The sequence below is a fragment of the Chiroxiphia lanceolata genome, chromosome 3, assembly GCF_009829145.1.
Source record: "Chiroxiphia lanceolata isolate bChiLan1 chromosome 3, bChiLan1.pri, whole genome shotgun sequence".
Taxonomy (NCBI): domain Eukaryota; kingdom Metazoa; phylum Chordata; class Aves; order Passeriformes; family Pipridae; genus Chiroxiphia; species Chiroxiphia lanceolata.
Genome location: NC_045639.1, coordinates 30,357,152 through 30,375,405, shown reverse-complemented (window position 1 = coordinate 30,375,405; position 18,254 = coordinate 30,357,152). Strand labels below are relative to the sequence as shown.

The 18,254-nt window shown below is 41.7% G+C and overlaps 2 protein-coding genes across 2 annotated transcripts in view; both read right to left on the bottom strand.

Moving 5' to 3' along the window:
• Positions 1-317: 317 nt before the first annotated feature.
• Positions 318-18,254, bottom strand: part of LOC116783697 (potassium channel subfamily K member 17-like) — a 29,542-nt gene continuing 11,605 nt past the window's right edge. The window contains exons 2-5 of the mRNA XM_032681456.1: positions 17,915-18,029; positions 8,833-8,999; positions 7,612-7,780; positions 318-2,975 (exon numbers count right to left, since the gene is read on the bottom strand). Coding sequence (XP_032537347.1) covers positions 2,704-2,975; positions 7,612-7,780; positions 8,833-8,999; positions 17,915-18,029 — 723 coding nt within the window. The 3' untranslated portion in view covers positions 318-2,703. The remainder of the gene's footprint in view (positions 2,976-7,611; positions 7,781-8,832; positions 9,000-17,914; positions 18,030-18,254) is intronic.
• The window catches only part of LOC116783696 (potassium channel subfamily K member 16-like), a 28,825-nt gene continuing 28,488 nt past the window's right edge, over positions 17,918-18,254 (bottom strand). Inside the window, exon 6 of the transcript XR_004355796.1 lies at positions 17,918-18,029. The gene's annotated coding sequence lies outside the window, so the exon portion shown is untranslated. The remainder of the gene's footprint in view (positions 18,030-18,254) is intronic.

The following is an 18,254-nucleotide window of genomic DNA, read 5'->3' as shown; positions in this document are numbered from 1 at the left end:
TGGGATTCAGACACAATTGTATCTATTGTCCATATCAAAAGCTAGCTGAAGAACTGTCAAAAAAAGTATATTCATAAGTGACGTTATGTGAATTCAGTGTCAGAGAACCCAGGCAGAGATGGCATTTGACTAATTTCATATTTTTTAAGGTGATCCAAGAACCCCAAGCAAGCAACTTGCAGCTCTGGAGGTACACATGGCTTGCAAGCAGTTCAGATGCACGCATAAAGTATGCTGTATAAGAAAGTGCATGGCAGGACTACTGGTGCTGAGCTGCTGGGTAATGTAACAGCACAGCTGCAGAAGGAAGTGAATCACAAAAGATTGCTGGAGCAGATAATGAGGCATCTTGAGACCCAGCCACATGCTTAGGTCTGTGGCTGAACCCTGACATATGATGGAAGTACCAAGATCTATGAAGAATTTACTGGGTTTTTTTCCTTTTTTTTGAGGCTACTCCTAAAGTTTGTCTTCCTTTTACCTCTCAAAGTGTATATTAGCTGCCCAAACTTCAGTGGAACCAAGGTCCCCAAACTTCCAACGCACTTTTGAAAACCCCATTCACAAACTAAAAATACATGGGAATGTGAATTAAATGAGATCAGTAAACATTCAAATTCAAAAGTCGAAACTCTTCTCAAGATAAGCCTTCTCATCAAAGAGCAGAGCTGACAGAAATCCTCAGAATCTCTGACATTTCAAATTGAAGTTGAAATAGATTTAGCATAGTCATTCCTGTGCTTCAACAGTAGAAACTCCTACTATCTTTTGGACATCCAGATTTTACAATACAGTTACATTTACTTAGTTTTGTATGTGAAAAAGGGTGCAAAGGATAAGGATAAAAGAGTATCATGCTTTATGCTGTGGAATTGATTTACTTGTGTTTAAAGAAATAAACTTTGGTCTTTGTGTAGGCCAGCCCATTATGACATAAGTAAAACCTACACTGTACATCCATCAGTGAAAATAAGCAAGATGAAACACAGAAGAAACAAAAATGTTTATTATAAAGGCTGTTAAAGAAATTCCCCAATGTTCAAAAATTTGAAACGTATTTATTTTGCATCCGTATGACCCAATATGTCCACTGCCTCCCTTCCTTATCTTTTCTGCCTATTCAAACAGTATTTGAGAGAATATTTACTACTATGCAATCAGCAAAAGTTTGATAGACTAAATTTCACCCAGCTGATTTCTTTCCAGCATTTTCTCCTGTAATCAGTTCCACCACTCAGACTGGCCTATATATGGAAACTCTCTTTTCACAATATATCTTCCAGATTCTGTGTTCTTGAAGACTGTAAACTTTTCACTCACTACATTTCTATGAATATAGTTATGGATACTTCTAATTCCTGAGTCTCATTCTCCAGTGGATTGAATTTTCAGTCTTTTCTCTATCATTCATGTGGAATCTTGTGTCAATGAAAAAGCTGAAGGCTCACCCAAATGCTTCATTCTGGTTTGCTGCTATGGTCAAGTTTTCAAAGTTAATGTTCTAGGATGCAAGTAGCACAACAGGAATAAGAAAATAAGAAGACTAGATAGGGGAATACAAATGGCAGCATGACTTAGACTCTGTTGTGCCTTTATCAATGAGATAATGTATCAAAAGATTTTTGAGAATTTAATGGAATTAAAAAAACCCAAACCATTCTGTTTCATGACTGACACAAAGGCCAAATAAGCAGGTCTGGCATTCCACAGATCAGACAGTTGTGATTATATAAAAGATGTTAGATACAACTGGTACATTATTCATTTATGACATGAGAAGTTCACCAAAATAGCATCTCTTGATCACAGCTGAAGATACTTCAATCTGCTTCTAGATTAAAGTAGCCCTTGTTAACACTGGCCTCAGGATAATGTTGGAAGCACTGCCACTTAAAAATGCCTCTAGTCCTCCTTTTATGACTTCCAAGATGAGGCAAAATAATCTATCTAAATGACCTGCTGATGACATCTGGTCTACATAATACTCTACAAAGGATGAACCCATGTAAGTTCTGGAGTAAGGAATAGCCGACCTAGTCTCTTTCTAATGTTAGAGAACCTCTGACGTAGAAACTTCTTTTAAAAAAATTGAATTATCTGTTTCTATTAAACACCTCTACAAGCTCTCTCTCATTGTCATCCATGTACTAGTGATAAGAGAGCAAAAGCTTGTTGCCACCTTTCACAAGCACAAGTATATAGGTGATGGTGCACGTGACTGACAAATAGCTTTAAATAGTGCTTTTCTTTAAGTCTTTTAGCAACATGCCATTTGTTTCCTTCATTAAATGGCACTTGATTTTCTAGCTGTGACATCTGCAAAATGCCACACACTGGCAGACACAGACATAGCAATTAGAGGCTGCAAGAACTTTACATGCAAAGAAAAGGACAACAGCTGATGTTGCAAATGGATGTCAAAGGTTACCTCATATATTGAGTGGGAGGGCAGGTAATATCTCCATCAATCTACTTTTGGCTAGGAGTCCCGTTGGTAATTTTTGTGGTGCTGGAAATGAAACATTCTGTTGCCCTTGCACAATGCAGAATAGAAGCACTTCAAGGTCATAGGCAAGTTTTCATCCCATGTGAAGGTCAGGGCAGCACCACTCCCTCATTTCTAAATGGTGCATCTCTGGTGCACTGAAACCTACAGGACACCAAGGGAATATTTCTCCCCCAGAGGGCTTCTGTAGGAGCTGTCTAGGTATGAGATTCACCTGGTCCTTTTGTTTCTGTGTCTTTGTCACTGCAGATGTCCACATTGTGAAGTCCTGTCATACTATTTTTATTGCCATCCATTAAGTCTTCTGCCATCTCGGTGCTCTTCTTGTTGCATTGACAGAAGTCACTGGAGCTCTCTAGAAGGTTGATGCAAAGTTTGATAACCAGTGCTAGCCAGGCCATCCCAAAGAGGATCCACAGAGAGATTATATTCTTGTACCACCTTGGATAGGTGCGATCTGGGTTCATCCCTAGAATAGAATCACCCAAAACATTTCTAGATTGGATCGAGAGTGCCTCAGAGACAATAAACATAAAAGCAAAAAGGTAGCTGAAATACCAATTAATATTAGTGGTTTCTATATAAAACACGAGTATCTCATCTACTTAGCACGTGAATAGATGTTGTAAGCAAGTATGTTTCATGACATGTCACCAATAACCTAGTACTCCCTAAGAATTGCAAAGTTTACCCATAAGAAAGAAAAATAAATCCCAGATTGCATCTATGTCAAAGTGAAATTATTCACATTTAAGCGCACAATTTTATTTCTCTACTTATTACTCAGCATAACAATATTGTATTAGCACGTAACAGGGGGTCCTGCAGGCAGAGAGGTAAGTGGGTTTTATGTATCCATCCACGTTAAACCACATATAAGCAAGTGAGAGAGTCTCTGAGAGTGGGAAGAAAGAGGCCTGAGCAGTCCTAAAACCTCCAAGATAAAACCAAGCCTTGGAAGACAGTTTGAAATTATGCTACCTCTGTCTGGTTACTCAGCTAGGTACTCTGTGATCCCCTTGGAGCAAAGCCATATTTCTGGTTGTGTTTCCACAGTGTTTAGTGCAAAGAGACTTCTATGGGATAAGTTAGTGTCAGTAGCAACATTAATACAGAAAAAGCCCTATGAAGTGACTGGGCTGTATCATAAAGCAGTCTGGTGTACCTTTACAGACACAGGATACAAATCACTGGCCGTGAAGTTGTTGCATGGCCTTTTTCCTACACTGCTTCTCAGGTGTCATTACTTAGTTTCCTTACCTTAGGAAGGTTTGTCACTTTATAACTGGATATCTACAGTGCAGCAGGTACTACAGGAAACCCAATAATTTTGGGACAGAATGTGAGGAGTTAACACATACAAGGTGGTACCTCCACAAACCTGGAGGCCACACTCCGTACCACATTCCAGTGAAAAGCACTCACAGGGCTGGGTTAAAATGGGACATCCATCAAAACAGTCCTCAAGTGTTTAGGTTTTTGTCATCTGTGATAGGTTGGGTGCAAGAAAACTGTCCTAGCAGTTCCCAAATCATGGTCTATGAACTGTTACTGTCTACAAGACTGTGATAAGTAGAAACTGTTCAGTAGAGTCATATTAAACAGCCAATTCTTTACACCCATTTACTTAGTATTATTATATATTATGTAATATACATTGTACGTGTTCAATATAATGGGACCACAAGACATTAAGTTGTCACTAAGTCCCTGTAAATGTTTGGGAGCTACCCTGAGATTAGCTTAGTTGGTTAGAGTATGGTGCTAATAACAGTAAGATTGTGGGTTTGATCCCCATTCACTTAAGAGCTGGACTCAATAATCCTTGTGGGTCCCTTCCAACAGAAGGGAATGTTCCAATAGAACATTCTATTCTATGATTCTAAACACTTCTGTGGTAACTACTCTTTTGCCTGGCTTTCTACATCAAGGTGAACTTCAAACAGGAAGAGTATTATATGCATTATTCAAAAAAGAACCTTTCATCAATGCTAAATTTAAAGGTTTAAAAATTGTTTGTTTCTTAGAAATAAATGAAAACATGAGCAAAGGGCTATTTGAGGCTTCCAAGGAGAATGCTTTTCCCACAGAGACCATATGATAGGTGCAGACTTGGGGGTGAGAAGATCTGAAGCAGTATAGGACCTACATGGCACCCTGTGTCCAACAGAAGGACTTACTGAGTGTGTAAATGAGCAAATTTCAGGGCCAGTAAGAGAAGCTACATCAATATTACTAAATAAAACTGGCTAGGAACCACTCTATGACTTCAAATCCAAGTGCCATAGCCTGGCTTACATTTTTCCCAAAACAGAGCAGCTGTGTCCAAAGTGAACACAGGACATCACTCCTGGTATATGATATCCCCCAGAATTTCCCTTGCCCAGAACAGCAGCAGAAGTACCTCTGGAGATCATCTAGTCCAGCCCCCCTTGATAAAGTAGATTCACCTAGAGCAGGTTGCACAGGATTGTGTTCAGGTAGATTTTTAATATCTCCAGAGAAAGAGATTCTACAACATCTCTGGGCAGTCCATGCCAGTGCTCTGTCACCCTCAAAATAAAGTTTTTCCTCATATCCAAATGAACCTTTCTGTGTTTCAGTTCGTGCCCATTGACCCTTGACCTGTCACTGAACATTACTGAAACAGGTTTGATCCCATCCTCTTGACACCCACTCTCAAGATATTTATATGCTTTGATAAGATCTCCTCTCAGGCCTCTCTTTTCCAGGCTAAACAGGTTCATCTCCTTCAGCCTGTCCTTTTAAAAAAGATGCTCCAATCCCTTCATCATTTTTGTAGCCTTCCACTGACCCACTGCAGGAGCTCCATGTCTCTCTTTTACTGAAGAGTCCAGAACTGAACACAGCACTCTAGATGTGGCCTCACCAGGGCTGGGTAGAGGGGCAGGATCACCTCCCTCGACCTGCAATGCTCTTCCTGATGCATCCCAAGATACCAATGGCCTTCTTGGCCACAAGGGCACTCTGCTGGATCATGGCCAGTTTGTTGTCCACAAAGGACCCCCCAACCATTTTCTGTAGAGCTGCTTTCCAGCACGTCAGCTACTCCTTCCAGTTTTGTATCACACTAGTGGGGAAACAGTATGATGGTCACTTGAACCTTGTTTTTAAGTCTAGACATAAAACCACACATACAGGATTGTAAGGCCAAAATTGTTTGGCCAGTACATACCACAGGACACTGACACATTCAGTTATTCCCATGCTGAACCTAGCATATCTATCAGTTGGAAGGCAGGAGGGCTCTGCAGAGGGACCTGGACAGACTGGAGAGTTGGGCTGATTCCAACAGGATGAGGTTCAACAAGGCCAAGTGCCGGGTGCTGCACTTTGGTCACAAAAACCCCCTGCAGCGCTACAGGCTGGGCACAGAGTGGTTGGAGAGCAGCCAGGCAGAAAGGGACCTGGGAGTTTGGATTGACAGGAAGATGAACATGAGGCAGCAGTGTGCCCAGGTGGCCAAAAAGGCCAATGGCATCCTGGCCTGGATCAGGAACAGTGTGGCCAGCAGGACCAGGGAAGTGATTCTTCCCCTGTACTCAGTGCTGGTGAGGCCACACCTGGAGCACTGTGTCCAGTTCTGGGCCCCTCAGTTCGGGAAGGATATTGAGGTGCTGGAGCAGGTCCAGAGAAGAGCAACAAGGCTGGTGAAGGGACTTGAACACAAGTCCTATGAGGAGAGGCTGAAGGAGCTGGGGTTGTTTAGCTTGGAGAAGAGGCGGCTCAGGAGAGACCTCATCACTCTCTACAACTCCCTGAAAGGAGGTTGTAGCCAGGTGGGGGTTGGTCTCTTCTCCCAGGCAACTATCAGTAAGATAAGAGGGCATGGTTTTAAGCTCTGCCAGGGGAGGTTTAGGTTGGATATTAGGAAGAAATTCTTTACAGAGAGGGTAATCAGGCATTGGAATGGGCTGCCCAGGGAAGTGGTGGATTCTCTGTCCCTGGAGATTTTTAAGATGAGACTGGATGTGGCACTGAGTGCCATGGTCTGGCAACCATGGTGGCGTTGGATCAAGGGTTGGACTTGATGATCTTGGAGGTCCTTTCCAACCTGGCTGATTCTATGATTCTATGATTCTATATCTATGGTAGTATGCCAGTTACAAAGGTAGTACACAGGTGAAGGTACACCTGGAAGAGGGAGGTATACCAAATTCATTACCAGAAACTGAGAGAAGTAAAGCTGCTGCCACACAGAATTCGGCATCATCTGTAAAATCAGTGCAGGAAAACGCTGAACTAACTTAGCTTTTGTTAAGCTTCATCTGGCTACCCTTACCCAAGATAACGTGATTCCAGCTTATTTATTTGTGCCTACACAAGCTCTAATCATAACTCTGATGCATTATACACAAGTCCTAAAGTAACCGCCACAAAGTTTTCTAACCATCAATCAAGCGCTATGAAGAAAAGAAAATAGAGAATCTATAATAAGATGTTTTAGCCTTTCTGTCTCCCAGGGATTTAAGGGTGCATGTGTTTCTATAATCAATTTGTTTTTAATGAGAAAGTCTTTATCAAAAAGGTGTGTCCTGTGTTTCAGCAAATGCAACGGGCGTGGGTCCAATCCCACTTCCTCTGGCATAGGGTTTTGGCATCCAAAACTAGGCTGTGCCTGGTGCCTGACAGTCTACACCTAAGTGACTTAAGCTGCCTTTTAGAAAGCAGTTTTCTAGGGTTTTGACAGAAGAAATGGTCACGGTCTGTTAATGGTGATGTAGAATAGCGTCTGCTGAAATTAATCGCTGCTGATGCATTGGAGTGCAATAAGTGTGCCATCAGCTACTGCTGTGATTAAAAACAGAGCACTCCAGCTTGGTGATGTAGTCATTCAGGGGACAGACCACATGAATGCTGGAAGACTACTCATTGACCAGGAAACAATTTCTTTGTTCTTCTACAGGTGCATTGCTATCACAGGAATCACGTCTTCCCCAACCTGTCAAACGCCTATTACAATATATTTATCATCAGGTCTGTGGATTGCTAGTGGTGTCAAACTGCCAAGTGGGGAGCTTCATATGCCATGCATTTGATTTTGTTGTTTAGTAAGTGCAAACGACGAAATGTGAACTACTCACCAATCACATAATCTCCAAACCCTATAGTGCTGAGGGTAATGAAGGAATAGTAGAAGCCTTCTTCATAAGACCAGCCTTCTTTGTCAGAGAATAAGAAGGGAGGTAGCAAGAGGAACAATAACAAGCCAGTTACCAGTGCACAGGTCTTCATCAGGAGAGAAGCTTTATTCTAGTAAAACAGGAAGAAAAAAAGCTTATGAAGGACTCCACAAAAACATGCAAACATTCATTACATTCCACCATGATAAATGGCGTGGATCTTCCAGTGTGTTGATTTTACCTGGGCTGGTTATTTTCTTCATAGTAGATAGTGTGGGGTTGTACTTTAGATTTGTGCTGAAAATAGTATTGATAATACAGGGCTTTTCTTCTTCTCATCCCACCTCACCAGTGAGTAGGTGGGGGGTACACAGGAATTTGGGAGAGGACACAGCCAGGACAGCCGATCCCAACTGATCAAAGGGATATTCCATACCATATGGTATCATGCTCACCATACAGAGCTGGGGAAGAAGGAAGAGGGGGGATGTTCAGAGTGATAGCATTTGTCTTCCCAAGTTACACATGATGAAGCCCTGCCTTTTGGGGATGGCTGAACATGTGCCTGCTGATGAAAAGTGGTAAACAAATTCCTTGTTTTGTTTTTCTCTGCTTGCATGCACAGCTTTTGCTTTACCTGTTAAACTGTCTTTATTTCAACCCATGACATTTTTCACTTCTATTCTTCTGATTTTCTTCCTCATCCCACTGGGAGGGAGAGAGGGAGGGAGTGGCTGCATGGTGTTTAGCTGCCAGATGGGGTTAAACTTCAACATCCAGTCAACACAAACTGGGCATCACCTCCATGAGTCCTAAATTCATGCCAGTTTAAAGCCTATTTGACAAATGTTCCCATATAACTTACTCAGGCAATTCTAATTATGACTGATGATAAACAGACCAGATAGCCTAGGACTGTGCATGGCTCTCATGCTTTAGCACTTCTGTTGCTGTAGGGGAAGTCATTCATCACAGAATTTCCCTCAATTAATAAACAACCTTATCTGACACCTCATAGGGCTGTCAGAAACTAAATTTATTTGCTTCCAGCTATTCCTGAATATTATTGCCTTTTTGGCCAAATAGGTAGGCAGGCTGTCCTTGTTAGTTGGAGGATCTCAAATACCAGACAATGCCCTCTGTCTTTTGTTTCCTTGAGATATACCCATGCACATTGCTTACCTGCCAAGGAAACACCTCCTCCAGGCGATGGGCACAATGCTGAACCCCAAGCAGCATCAGCTGCCCAATTTCATTCAGGAGTACAAGGTTCAAGGGTATTCCAAAAAGTGCAAACGCGATGCAGAAGATTCGACCAACTGCAGTGCTGAGGCTCAGGTTCCCATAGCCTAGGCAGGGAAGGAATGAGGCATTAAATCTAAAATACTCTTTGCTTGCCCTCCTCCCCTGGAGGGGTCAACCTCCATCTTCTAAAGAAGTTAGGCAAGAAGGTCACTGCTCCAAAAGGACCTTTTTTATAAATAACTGTAAGTTACATCCATTGTTTGTCATATCCTATTGTGGGTTGGAAAATAACACTTCTTTCCCTGCCAATTTTGCTTAGTTCCTTTTCCATTTACCAGTGAATTTCCTCTCCCCTACCCACTGTCCTGGCTGGGATCTGACGTAAATGCAAACCTTCCGTTTAGCTCAGTTTTTGTAAGCATTGTTGGCATGGGGTTTGCTGGTAAATGATCCTGCATGGCTGTCAGATGGTCTCTGAATCACAACAATAGTGTTTTAATTATAACAACCACCCTTTTCTACCTCTGTCCCACAGGACTAGTGAACTTCACACTGCCTCCTTGCTTATACTCCTCATTTGTGCCACAAGTACCAAATACACCTTAAATTGTCAAAATGGTTGTCTAGAGTCTAATAAAAAGTTTTGCCTTGCAAGCACAGCCTTGCTTGTATCCTCAGGTGATTATGCCTTCAAAATCACTGCTGCAATATTTGTCTTTGTTCCCCACGCTTTCTTTTTAAAATGTCCTGTAAATCTGCAAACTCGCACCTCTTTAGTTTCAAGTGTTTTATGCCACAGGAAAGTCAGATTTAACTATGGTTTATTTCATAGGATGCTTTCTAAGACAGGGGAAGAAATAGCACACCACAAGCATTTCAACTGTGATTTAGCCAGTCAGAGACCTGTGGCCTTGACTACATTTCAAAATCACCTCTGCTCGTTAGAGATTGGTGTATGTCCACATGCAAGATTATCTTTTCACCACAAATAATGATATCCCCTCCCGGCGACACCCAAGGTTAGCACAGCGCAAGCACCGGTGCCTTGCTACCTGCTTTTAGGTGGTGTAGCCCCAGGGCAAGTGAGCAGTGCCCAGGAGGGAGAGGTCCCAGGGCTGGGCTCTGTACCCCAGATAAGTGAGAGTGCAAACACCTGTGGTTAATCAGATAGAGTCCCATTCCTTCACTAACTTCTGTCACATGCCAGCTGCAATAAGCCACTGACCAACAATGTAGAAATGTGTACAACTGTGAGTTGGGGATATCTACACGTCCTGTGCCACGTTTTGTGCTAACAAAAATCTCGCCATGGACAATTCTGCAGTTAATTGTGCATGGGCACCAGTGAATTATACCCAGAAAAAGGTCTGGGGCAAACTATTTCTAAGTGTGCACCCATACAAATTTGAAGTTCTACTATTTGGAGGACTTTCCCTCCAATAATTTTAGACTTGAATGATTTGTGAGCCCCTGAGTCTAACACATATGATAGTACATAATATACCTCCAAAGCAGTTCCAGTAGCCTGTCCCTGGGAGAGGGCAGAGCATCACTCAGAAAGAATGGGATGCTGTTATGTAACTAGAGATAGTTTTTCAATACAGTCAAATGAAGGGGCTAAATTAGGACTTCATTCCAGTGCTATGTTCACAGAATCAGAGAATCAGCTGGGTTGGAAAGGACCTTCAAGATCATCAAGTTCAACCCTTGATCCACTGTTCTTTGCTTGTGAGCAGCTTTATAATGTTTATGCACTTTTTCCCACATGTAACTGCTGATTTCTGCCAGCTTTCACCATTTCCAGACTAACAGGTGCGGTAAATGAGACATGCAGGCAAGTACATCTGGTTGGTAATCTCACCTAAGTGAATTAAAGGGATATGTGCCTGGAGCGATGCATTTCACACTGGCTGTGCCACATTTCAGTGGATTAGTTCAAGTTTTTCCCTTTTGTGGACTGATCTGGCCCAAGGAGAAAGTGCTGGGGGGGGCATTTACTGTAAGGCTGAAGTCCGAACATTATTTAAATACATTTATGGCCAGCCATTCCCAAAGTGATTTCCCCATCCCCTTTGCCCTTCTTTTCCTTCTATATTAAGTTTTAAAAGACTGCTTTTTACCACAGCTTTCCAAGTTATTCCACCTCTGAAGAAAAACATCGGATAAGAGAAGAAAGGCCTGTGATCTCAGATCACTATGTGAAGCACAGCAGCCTCCAGAATTTTGGGGATGCCACGCCACATAGTTCTGACTGGAGAGTATCTATGGTTAAACTGTACATTACAACTAATTTAGAGTGGCAAATTCAATAATGTAAGAAGGTCTAATGCGCACAGTAAGCCCAGCACTCCAAAACACCAGATCTGCTTTGCATTTGATTTCTCTACTTCCCTTTTCCTTTGGGCTCAGCAGCTCAAGACAATTTGCTGAAGACTTGATGAGCAGTTGCTGAACATATACCAAAAAGCCACAGTCCCATTAGCTTTTTATACAGGATACAAAGTTTAATCAAATAGCACAGGAGACTTCAGATTATGCGAAATGGCCGGAAATTTATTCCTGGCTAATGACATCCACTTGCCTTTGCATGAGACAAATAGATGCCAACCTAGTTGTATATAAATCTCAATTGTTATAAAACTCAAGCAGGAATGGGTAAATAGGACATATTCTCTTCAGTAAATGGAATGAGGGTAACTGGTGTCTTATACCACTGTGGGCTATACATTAGAAGATCTGAACCAAACTCAGAGACTAAAACTACACTGGCAGTTGTGCCACACCCCTCATGAGCCTGCTGCTGGGATGTCACCTGGTACCTGCCTGATCCAAGAGACACCAAAGGATGCTCACTAAAAACTGCATAGACACCAATATGTGTTTTCACTGAAGCTGGATTAAGCACATGTACAGCACTCTCATTTTGAAATAAAGTGTAAAGTAAGTTAAGCTTCTTTAGAAGAAGCAAAATAAGAGTGGTTTTATTTCTAAATGTCCATATCCATGTGCTTTAACTCATGTGCTTCTGTTATACATATTTAGTAATTCAGTATTTTTTTCTCTGCTTTCCCATTACATTCCCTTAACATATGGGCTTTGGAAGCTCTGTGGACTTGTTAAGATGAGACTTATTAGTAAAAGATCTTTTCATTCACAATATCCTATTTGCAGTATTCTCAGTTCAACTAAGGCAACTGCAACTTCCTGCTACCCACAATGAAAGATTTGTTTAGCTCCTGTTCTCACTGCCTGGATGTGAAAGAGTAGTTTCAGTAAAAAGTCCTTAGAACAAAAAACAAGTGTCTTTCACAGGCTGAAAATCATCAGCAAACTTATAAAAAACTTACAAACTTACTTTCATCTGTGGAAAAAACCCAATGGATTTAAAAAAAAAAAAAAAAAAAACAAGAAGGAGGAAGAGCTGCTTCCCTAATCTGTAACTTTATCAGTGCTTTTAGCATTCAAACACATTTTTGGGGAGATTTGGTTTAATTGTTTCTCCTACTCGAGAGTATACAAGCCATCACTTCCTAAGGAATGACCTAATCCCAAATTTACAGAGTACTCTTGTTGACAGTATTTTGCTTTGAACAGCCACACACTCATCTAAGCCTAGGAGCTAGGTGTCTTGAACAACAGGAGTGTTTGACCTACAGGGCCATTGGACAGTTCAGTGAGGGGTGTCAGTCCTAGAATTACTTTATTTTGCATTAGACATTTAAATACTCAAAAACGCTCCACTTGGCATTTGGGGTGATCTCCAGTGAGCCACATTCCTCTTCTCCCAGGTACTGAAGGAAGTTTTACCCTCAAACTATCTAGCTCCTCCCACCAACAGCTCCTCCTCTAACATTTTTCAGAAAATCTAAACTTTTCCTTGTGATCTTTACAAGTAACCTGAATGTTTTAATCTGGGATAAATGAAAGGTTTTGCTCATGAAAAATTCAAATGTGTTATTGAGAAAAAGTAAGACAGAAAAGTTGTCTTTGTAAAATTCAAAGTGGAAAAATACACAAACAAACCTATTGATCACTCAGACAGCCTTATATGTTTGTCTGATTCCTGAAAATGTGAGCAAAGGTCCAGTTCAGCTGGAAGGTGTCCTTGATAAAGCCCTCATTACCCTGGTTTGGCCTCAAAGCTGACTGCTTTAGGCACACAGTTGCACCAGAGACCTTCTGAGGCACCAGGAAGACTGAATTATCTTATGATCTTACAAGCATTAAGATTTTCAGAGGTCATTTGGTACCACCTACACTCAACTGAAGATTAGCAAGTCAGGGGTTCCTATTCTCCCTCACACTTTGATTGCCTCCATGAGAATAACTATATGAAAACATATTTGGCTTCTCAAGATTCTTGTGAGATTTCATATTATACGCATCAAGTCTACTTCAAGTTCAGGAACACCTGGCAGATGGACACAGCCACTGTGCTCAGGGCACCTGACATGGGAAGTCAGTTATTTCCAATTCATCCATCCATGGAGGATGACCTTGCTAAGGCCTCCCAGTTGTGGTAGAGACAGAAGCAGGACATGGAAGCCCCAAGCAGCCACAGTTCTTGCACTGGCTTCTCAGTTTTATGATTAGAACAAACCAAGAATTTAAAGAATTTGATTATTAAAGCTAGTGGGCAGATTCTCAGGAACTGTGTCTTACATGGCACAGCTCACTGGGACCCTGGCAGGTTGAACCAGGGCATGCAGTGGAAGCTGCCCATCACTATTCATTTTAGCTGGTGCTGTTTTGAAGTAGAGACCAATAACTAAGGCTGGTAGGCTGAAAAACATGTTTGAACAGAGTTTTAGCCCTATGAAATTCCACGTGACAGCAAATTTGGTTGCACACTCCTTCAGTGAGTGAAAGGCCAGAACAATGCTTCAGATGAGTACTGCAGTTTTATTTTTACTGTATTTATTTGTGTATGCAATGGAAGCTGTATAGCAGGCTTAGTCTCAACTGGACAAGATGGTATGCAGTCAGGAAAGCAGACCAAATTTGCCAGTGCTCAGGAGATAGCTCAGAGGATGTTGCTGCAAGTGATATTCCCACATCCACCAGTTATCTCCCATGGATCACTGTGCCACGTCCTACTTGGCCAAGCCCGTGAAGCAGCTCTGTAAGCTGTCACACGGCAGGGAAACGATCAATTCATCAAAGGTTCGGGGCTCTTCAGCAGAGAACTCCCCTACACAAGCCTGAGGTTCATAGAGGATTCAAACATCAGAGGCCCCAGGTTGTTATTCCATATTTTAACTAATCTGAGACATTAAGTTACTTTAACTGACTTTCTCAATGGATTGTCCACCAGCAATGGGCAGAAACTTGGCCATTTCTCAGGAACTCCACCAGACGCTGGGCAGCACTACAGAGGGTCAGAGTGTTCAAGAAACTTTTGCTGGTCCAAAGCATTACACTACCCTGAACTTGCTACTTTTTTTTCCTCCCCCATGGGAATCATCTGTGGCACCGCTCACTCAATAACCTGCTCCTTGACTCTTTGCTATCCCCTAATCCTCTGGGGTTTTGCTTTTAGGAGCTATTATACTGTGATAATCAGAGATGGAAAGAACAGGAAGAAGGTCTTTCCCTTACTTTCCACATGGTGAGATGGCTTATTTGCCTTATTTTATATTTAAAAAAGGGCCTTTGAAATTCATACAAATGAATTTCATTTGTATGCAGCTATGCAGCAGAAAATGGTAATGCAGCACCAGGCAATGGCATCTCCCTACCCAATATAAAGGGGGATGTTCAGGTTACAGAGGACACTACTCTCCCATCTACAACCACAGCCTCAACACAAAGCATTTTCCTAGCACCTTATCTGAAATTACACCACCCTGAGATCATTTGACTTCAGGAATTTTCATCTTGTGCCCCACTCTCAACTTGCTTTGACCTCTGCATTAGTCCAAACTAACTAGGAGGAGAGTAAACAAAGAAAGGAGAGACTTTGTGTCGGCAAGGGATAAAGACATCTGAGAGATAAAACCAGCAGCAAGTTAGCTTCTCTTCTTTAATCATGTTTAGTACTACATCTCTAAAGGAACTCTGAAGATGACCCTTCAAGGCATTGGAGAGAGGGTTTCTATGGAAAAACTCTGCAGAAAATGAGATAACAAAAAAACTGGGATGACATTACGTGTCAAAGACGGCAATGAAGAAAGCACAGAAGCGTAAGAGTGGAGAGAAAGAATCATCAGATGGCCAGGGCTGTCCAACCCACATGATCAAAAGTTATAAATGCAGTTCCATTCAAATTCGAAGACTGGCCAAAAACTACATAGGCTTTGGGGCACTTAAAACAATAGGTTTTAGTTCATACACACCTGTTCTTTAAACCTTTGGGATTAGGGAACCATGTGTGCCCAGCCTGCAGGTTAGAACTTGCTTTGTTTTTTCAGCAAAATTTGCATGCTGCTTTTAATTATTAGTGGAAATAGATGAGGGTCATTTAAATGGAAGAAGAAGAGTACAGCACAGAAGATGCTGCAACAGGAAACATGGGGAGTCAAATCTTGTCAGCGGGGAAAGAAGCTAATGCTCCTCAGTCGGTCTTAATGAGGAAAGAAAATTACATCCTTCCCGTATCCCAGTGAGAAAGCATTCTGGTAAGGACTTGAGAAACAAATCAAGCCTTCTGAGGGGGGTTGAAGTATCTAAAGCAGAATACAGCTAACAGAATGGAAATAGTATCTCAAAGGAAAGTGATGAAGGTGAAAGTGATAATGTCTTTGGCAGTGCTGTTTGAGAAGACTAAGGAAAAAGACCACAAAGACACTAAGAGGCCAGCAAGACACCAATAGCATTAGTTGCAGAGAAAGAATATGGAAGAGACAAACAGGCCAAAGAAGGACTTGCAGCAGCTGGAATACATGAAATATAGTCCATCCAGATTCTTCAGAATCTTTATATAGTACCCCTAAATTCCTGAGAATCTCTTTTTCTCCATTATCATCTTAACTCCACCCTTTGTGAACTCCTTTGCCAGAATGCCTTGAGCTTTAACTCCTATACATTAATCTTGTGAGGCTGGACCTGCTTTCATTGGTTCTTTAATCATGGCCTAGGATAGGCTCTTCCTTGCCATGTAAGGACACTAAAACATCAACAAATCCTCAAGAAACCTTCTCAACGGTCATTTACCCCATTGCCATGCCTTATAAATGAAGTTTCCTACTGTGACTCACTCCTGTGAACTTCATTGAGTTCTTTGGAAAGGAGCTTGGCTCTTTACTTGACATCAATTGTCCTTCTCAGTCACATATCGATTTCCTCCATGAAGCTGAACTAGCCACTATCTCAAGAATTTGCATAAAAACAGATGATAACAGACTCAAGGCGAGGCTCTGTGAAACCATCTGTAGTTTTCTCTTCTACAACATACTGTTATCAAGTGTTAAGACCTGTATGCAACTAACAATTTAACTTGCAAAAGAATAAAGGGTCCAATTGTCTGAAGTTCTCTGCATAGAAGTGACTTGTATGGCATTCTCAGCTCTACAACTGAAAAATCACGAGCAAGTCCCTAGAGTCGCAGCATCAGCTTTAAAATTATGAGATAGAGAGCTGTAATATTTGGTTCTTTTCAAGTGCCTCTGCTGTCCTGTCCCATCCTTCCTCCCCCAGCCATCAGTGCAACAAGTTTACTTAAAGAAAGAGGGGGGGAAAAAAAAAAGGAAAAAAAAAGGAGTAGCTTAGCAGCCAGAAATGCTTAGTCTGGATCTCTGCCAACATCACAAATTCCCCTTTTATTTTTGATTCTTCCTGAATATAATTAACTTAAATTGGTTGTGTTAAAACAGTCCCTCTGATGACTTATAAGCTGATCAGGATTCACTACTGAAGTAAGCGAAGCAGCTCTGAGCAGATGCTGCTTTGTACCAAAGGCTGGAAGAAACTGCCCAGGCTCTGCACTGAAAACCCACTGTCTAATGAGCCTCCACTGCCATCATCTGGTACAATCCGTGCGAGGTAGTACAGCACACTAAAAGTGTGTTCCCAATCAGAACAATGCACGTGCAAAAGAACAGGGTAGAAAGATGTACTGAGTCACAGGAAGATGACACCACACCACCACCCACTCATTCCCACCACTCTCTTTCTCTGAGCTCCTGTGTGGGGGCTTAGTGTTCTAAGATGGAGACAATCTAACAATCAGAAATCAAAAGAATGTGCCATTTAGGTGCAAAAAGAAAATTCTTGATTTAAAAATATACTTGAAATTGAAGAGAGCTGACAAATTCAACACAAATCATTAAACCTATGATGGATTTTTGATATTCAACAACCATCTCTCCACATATTCTCCCCTCCATAGTTCTTATAAAAAGACATAAGCGCAAGTTATTAATGGTTTTTGGGGACTGGGGACATGAAACGACAATAATTAATAGCATCTGCCTTAACTAACACTGTACCCAATACATTTTATTTTTTCCATTCTCTCCCCCCTACTAATTTCCATCATTCCTTTATGGCTTTGTATTAGTCGTTTGCTGAAACCTGAGTCAACTGAATTGTGATGTTTATCCAGCTATTTAACTTTCACTTGAACAAGCAGGTCCTCAACCAATACAGATAGTAATAAGAAGGAATTAATTCATAAATATAGCCTCTGAAGATGCAGCAGCTAGTATTAGGAGTGTTTCAGAATCATTCCTTTCCTTGTGATAGGAAAAGCTCATTTCAATGCACAATTCACCTCAGACCTCTCAGAGCACACTAGGCTTGGGGAAGTACAGGCACTGCAGCACTGTGAAGTTCAGGCCCTAAAAGTTGTGTAACTTAGTAGGAATATGGACTGACTTAATTATCCCTGCATATAATCAGTTAGAGATCATTATTGTGCTGGCACTGATGATAAAGCGTTTCTAGGGCTAGGTTCATGGGTGCTTACCTTCTGCATGATATAGACAAGCTACAGGAAGACCCACAGTGCTGGAGCAGCATCTGTCCTCATTCCCACTCTTTTCCTACCTATGAGGTGGCCCTGAAAGCAGGGAACTCTTACCAATGGTTGTTATTGCAGAGATGGAGAAGAAGAAAGACCCACTGTAGTCCCATCTGCCCAGGTTAGTGGTGTTTCCCTGGAGGGTTATACCACTCTTGTAGGCTTGGATGATAGCCTGTAAAGAGACAATAATGTGAGACCCCACAAACCCCCTTATGACAAGTTTACATGACTGGCATTTCTGCTTCTGGCTGGTAAAGTCAAAAACTACAACTACTACTGACTTTGTTGTTTCCCTTTTAATAGAGGATATCCTGTGCCTTAGAGACCAAGGAGCTCCAAGGTCAGAAAAGCCAAAAGTCAGACTATTGCTTCTAAGAAAAGGGCATTTACGGCGATG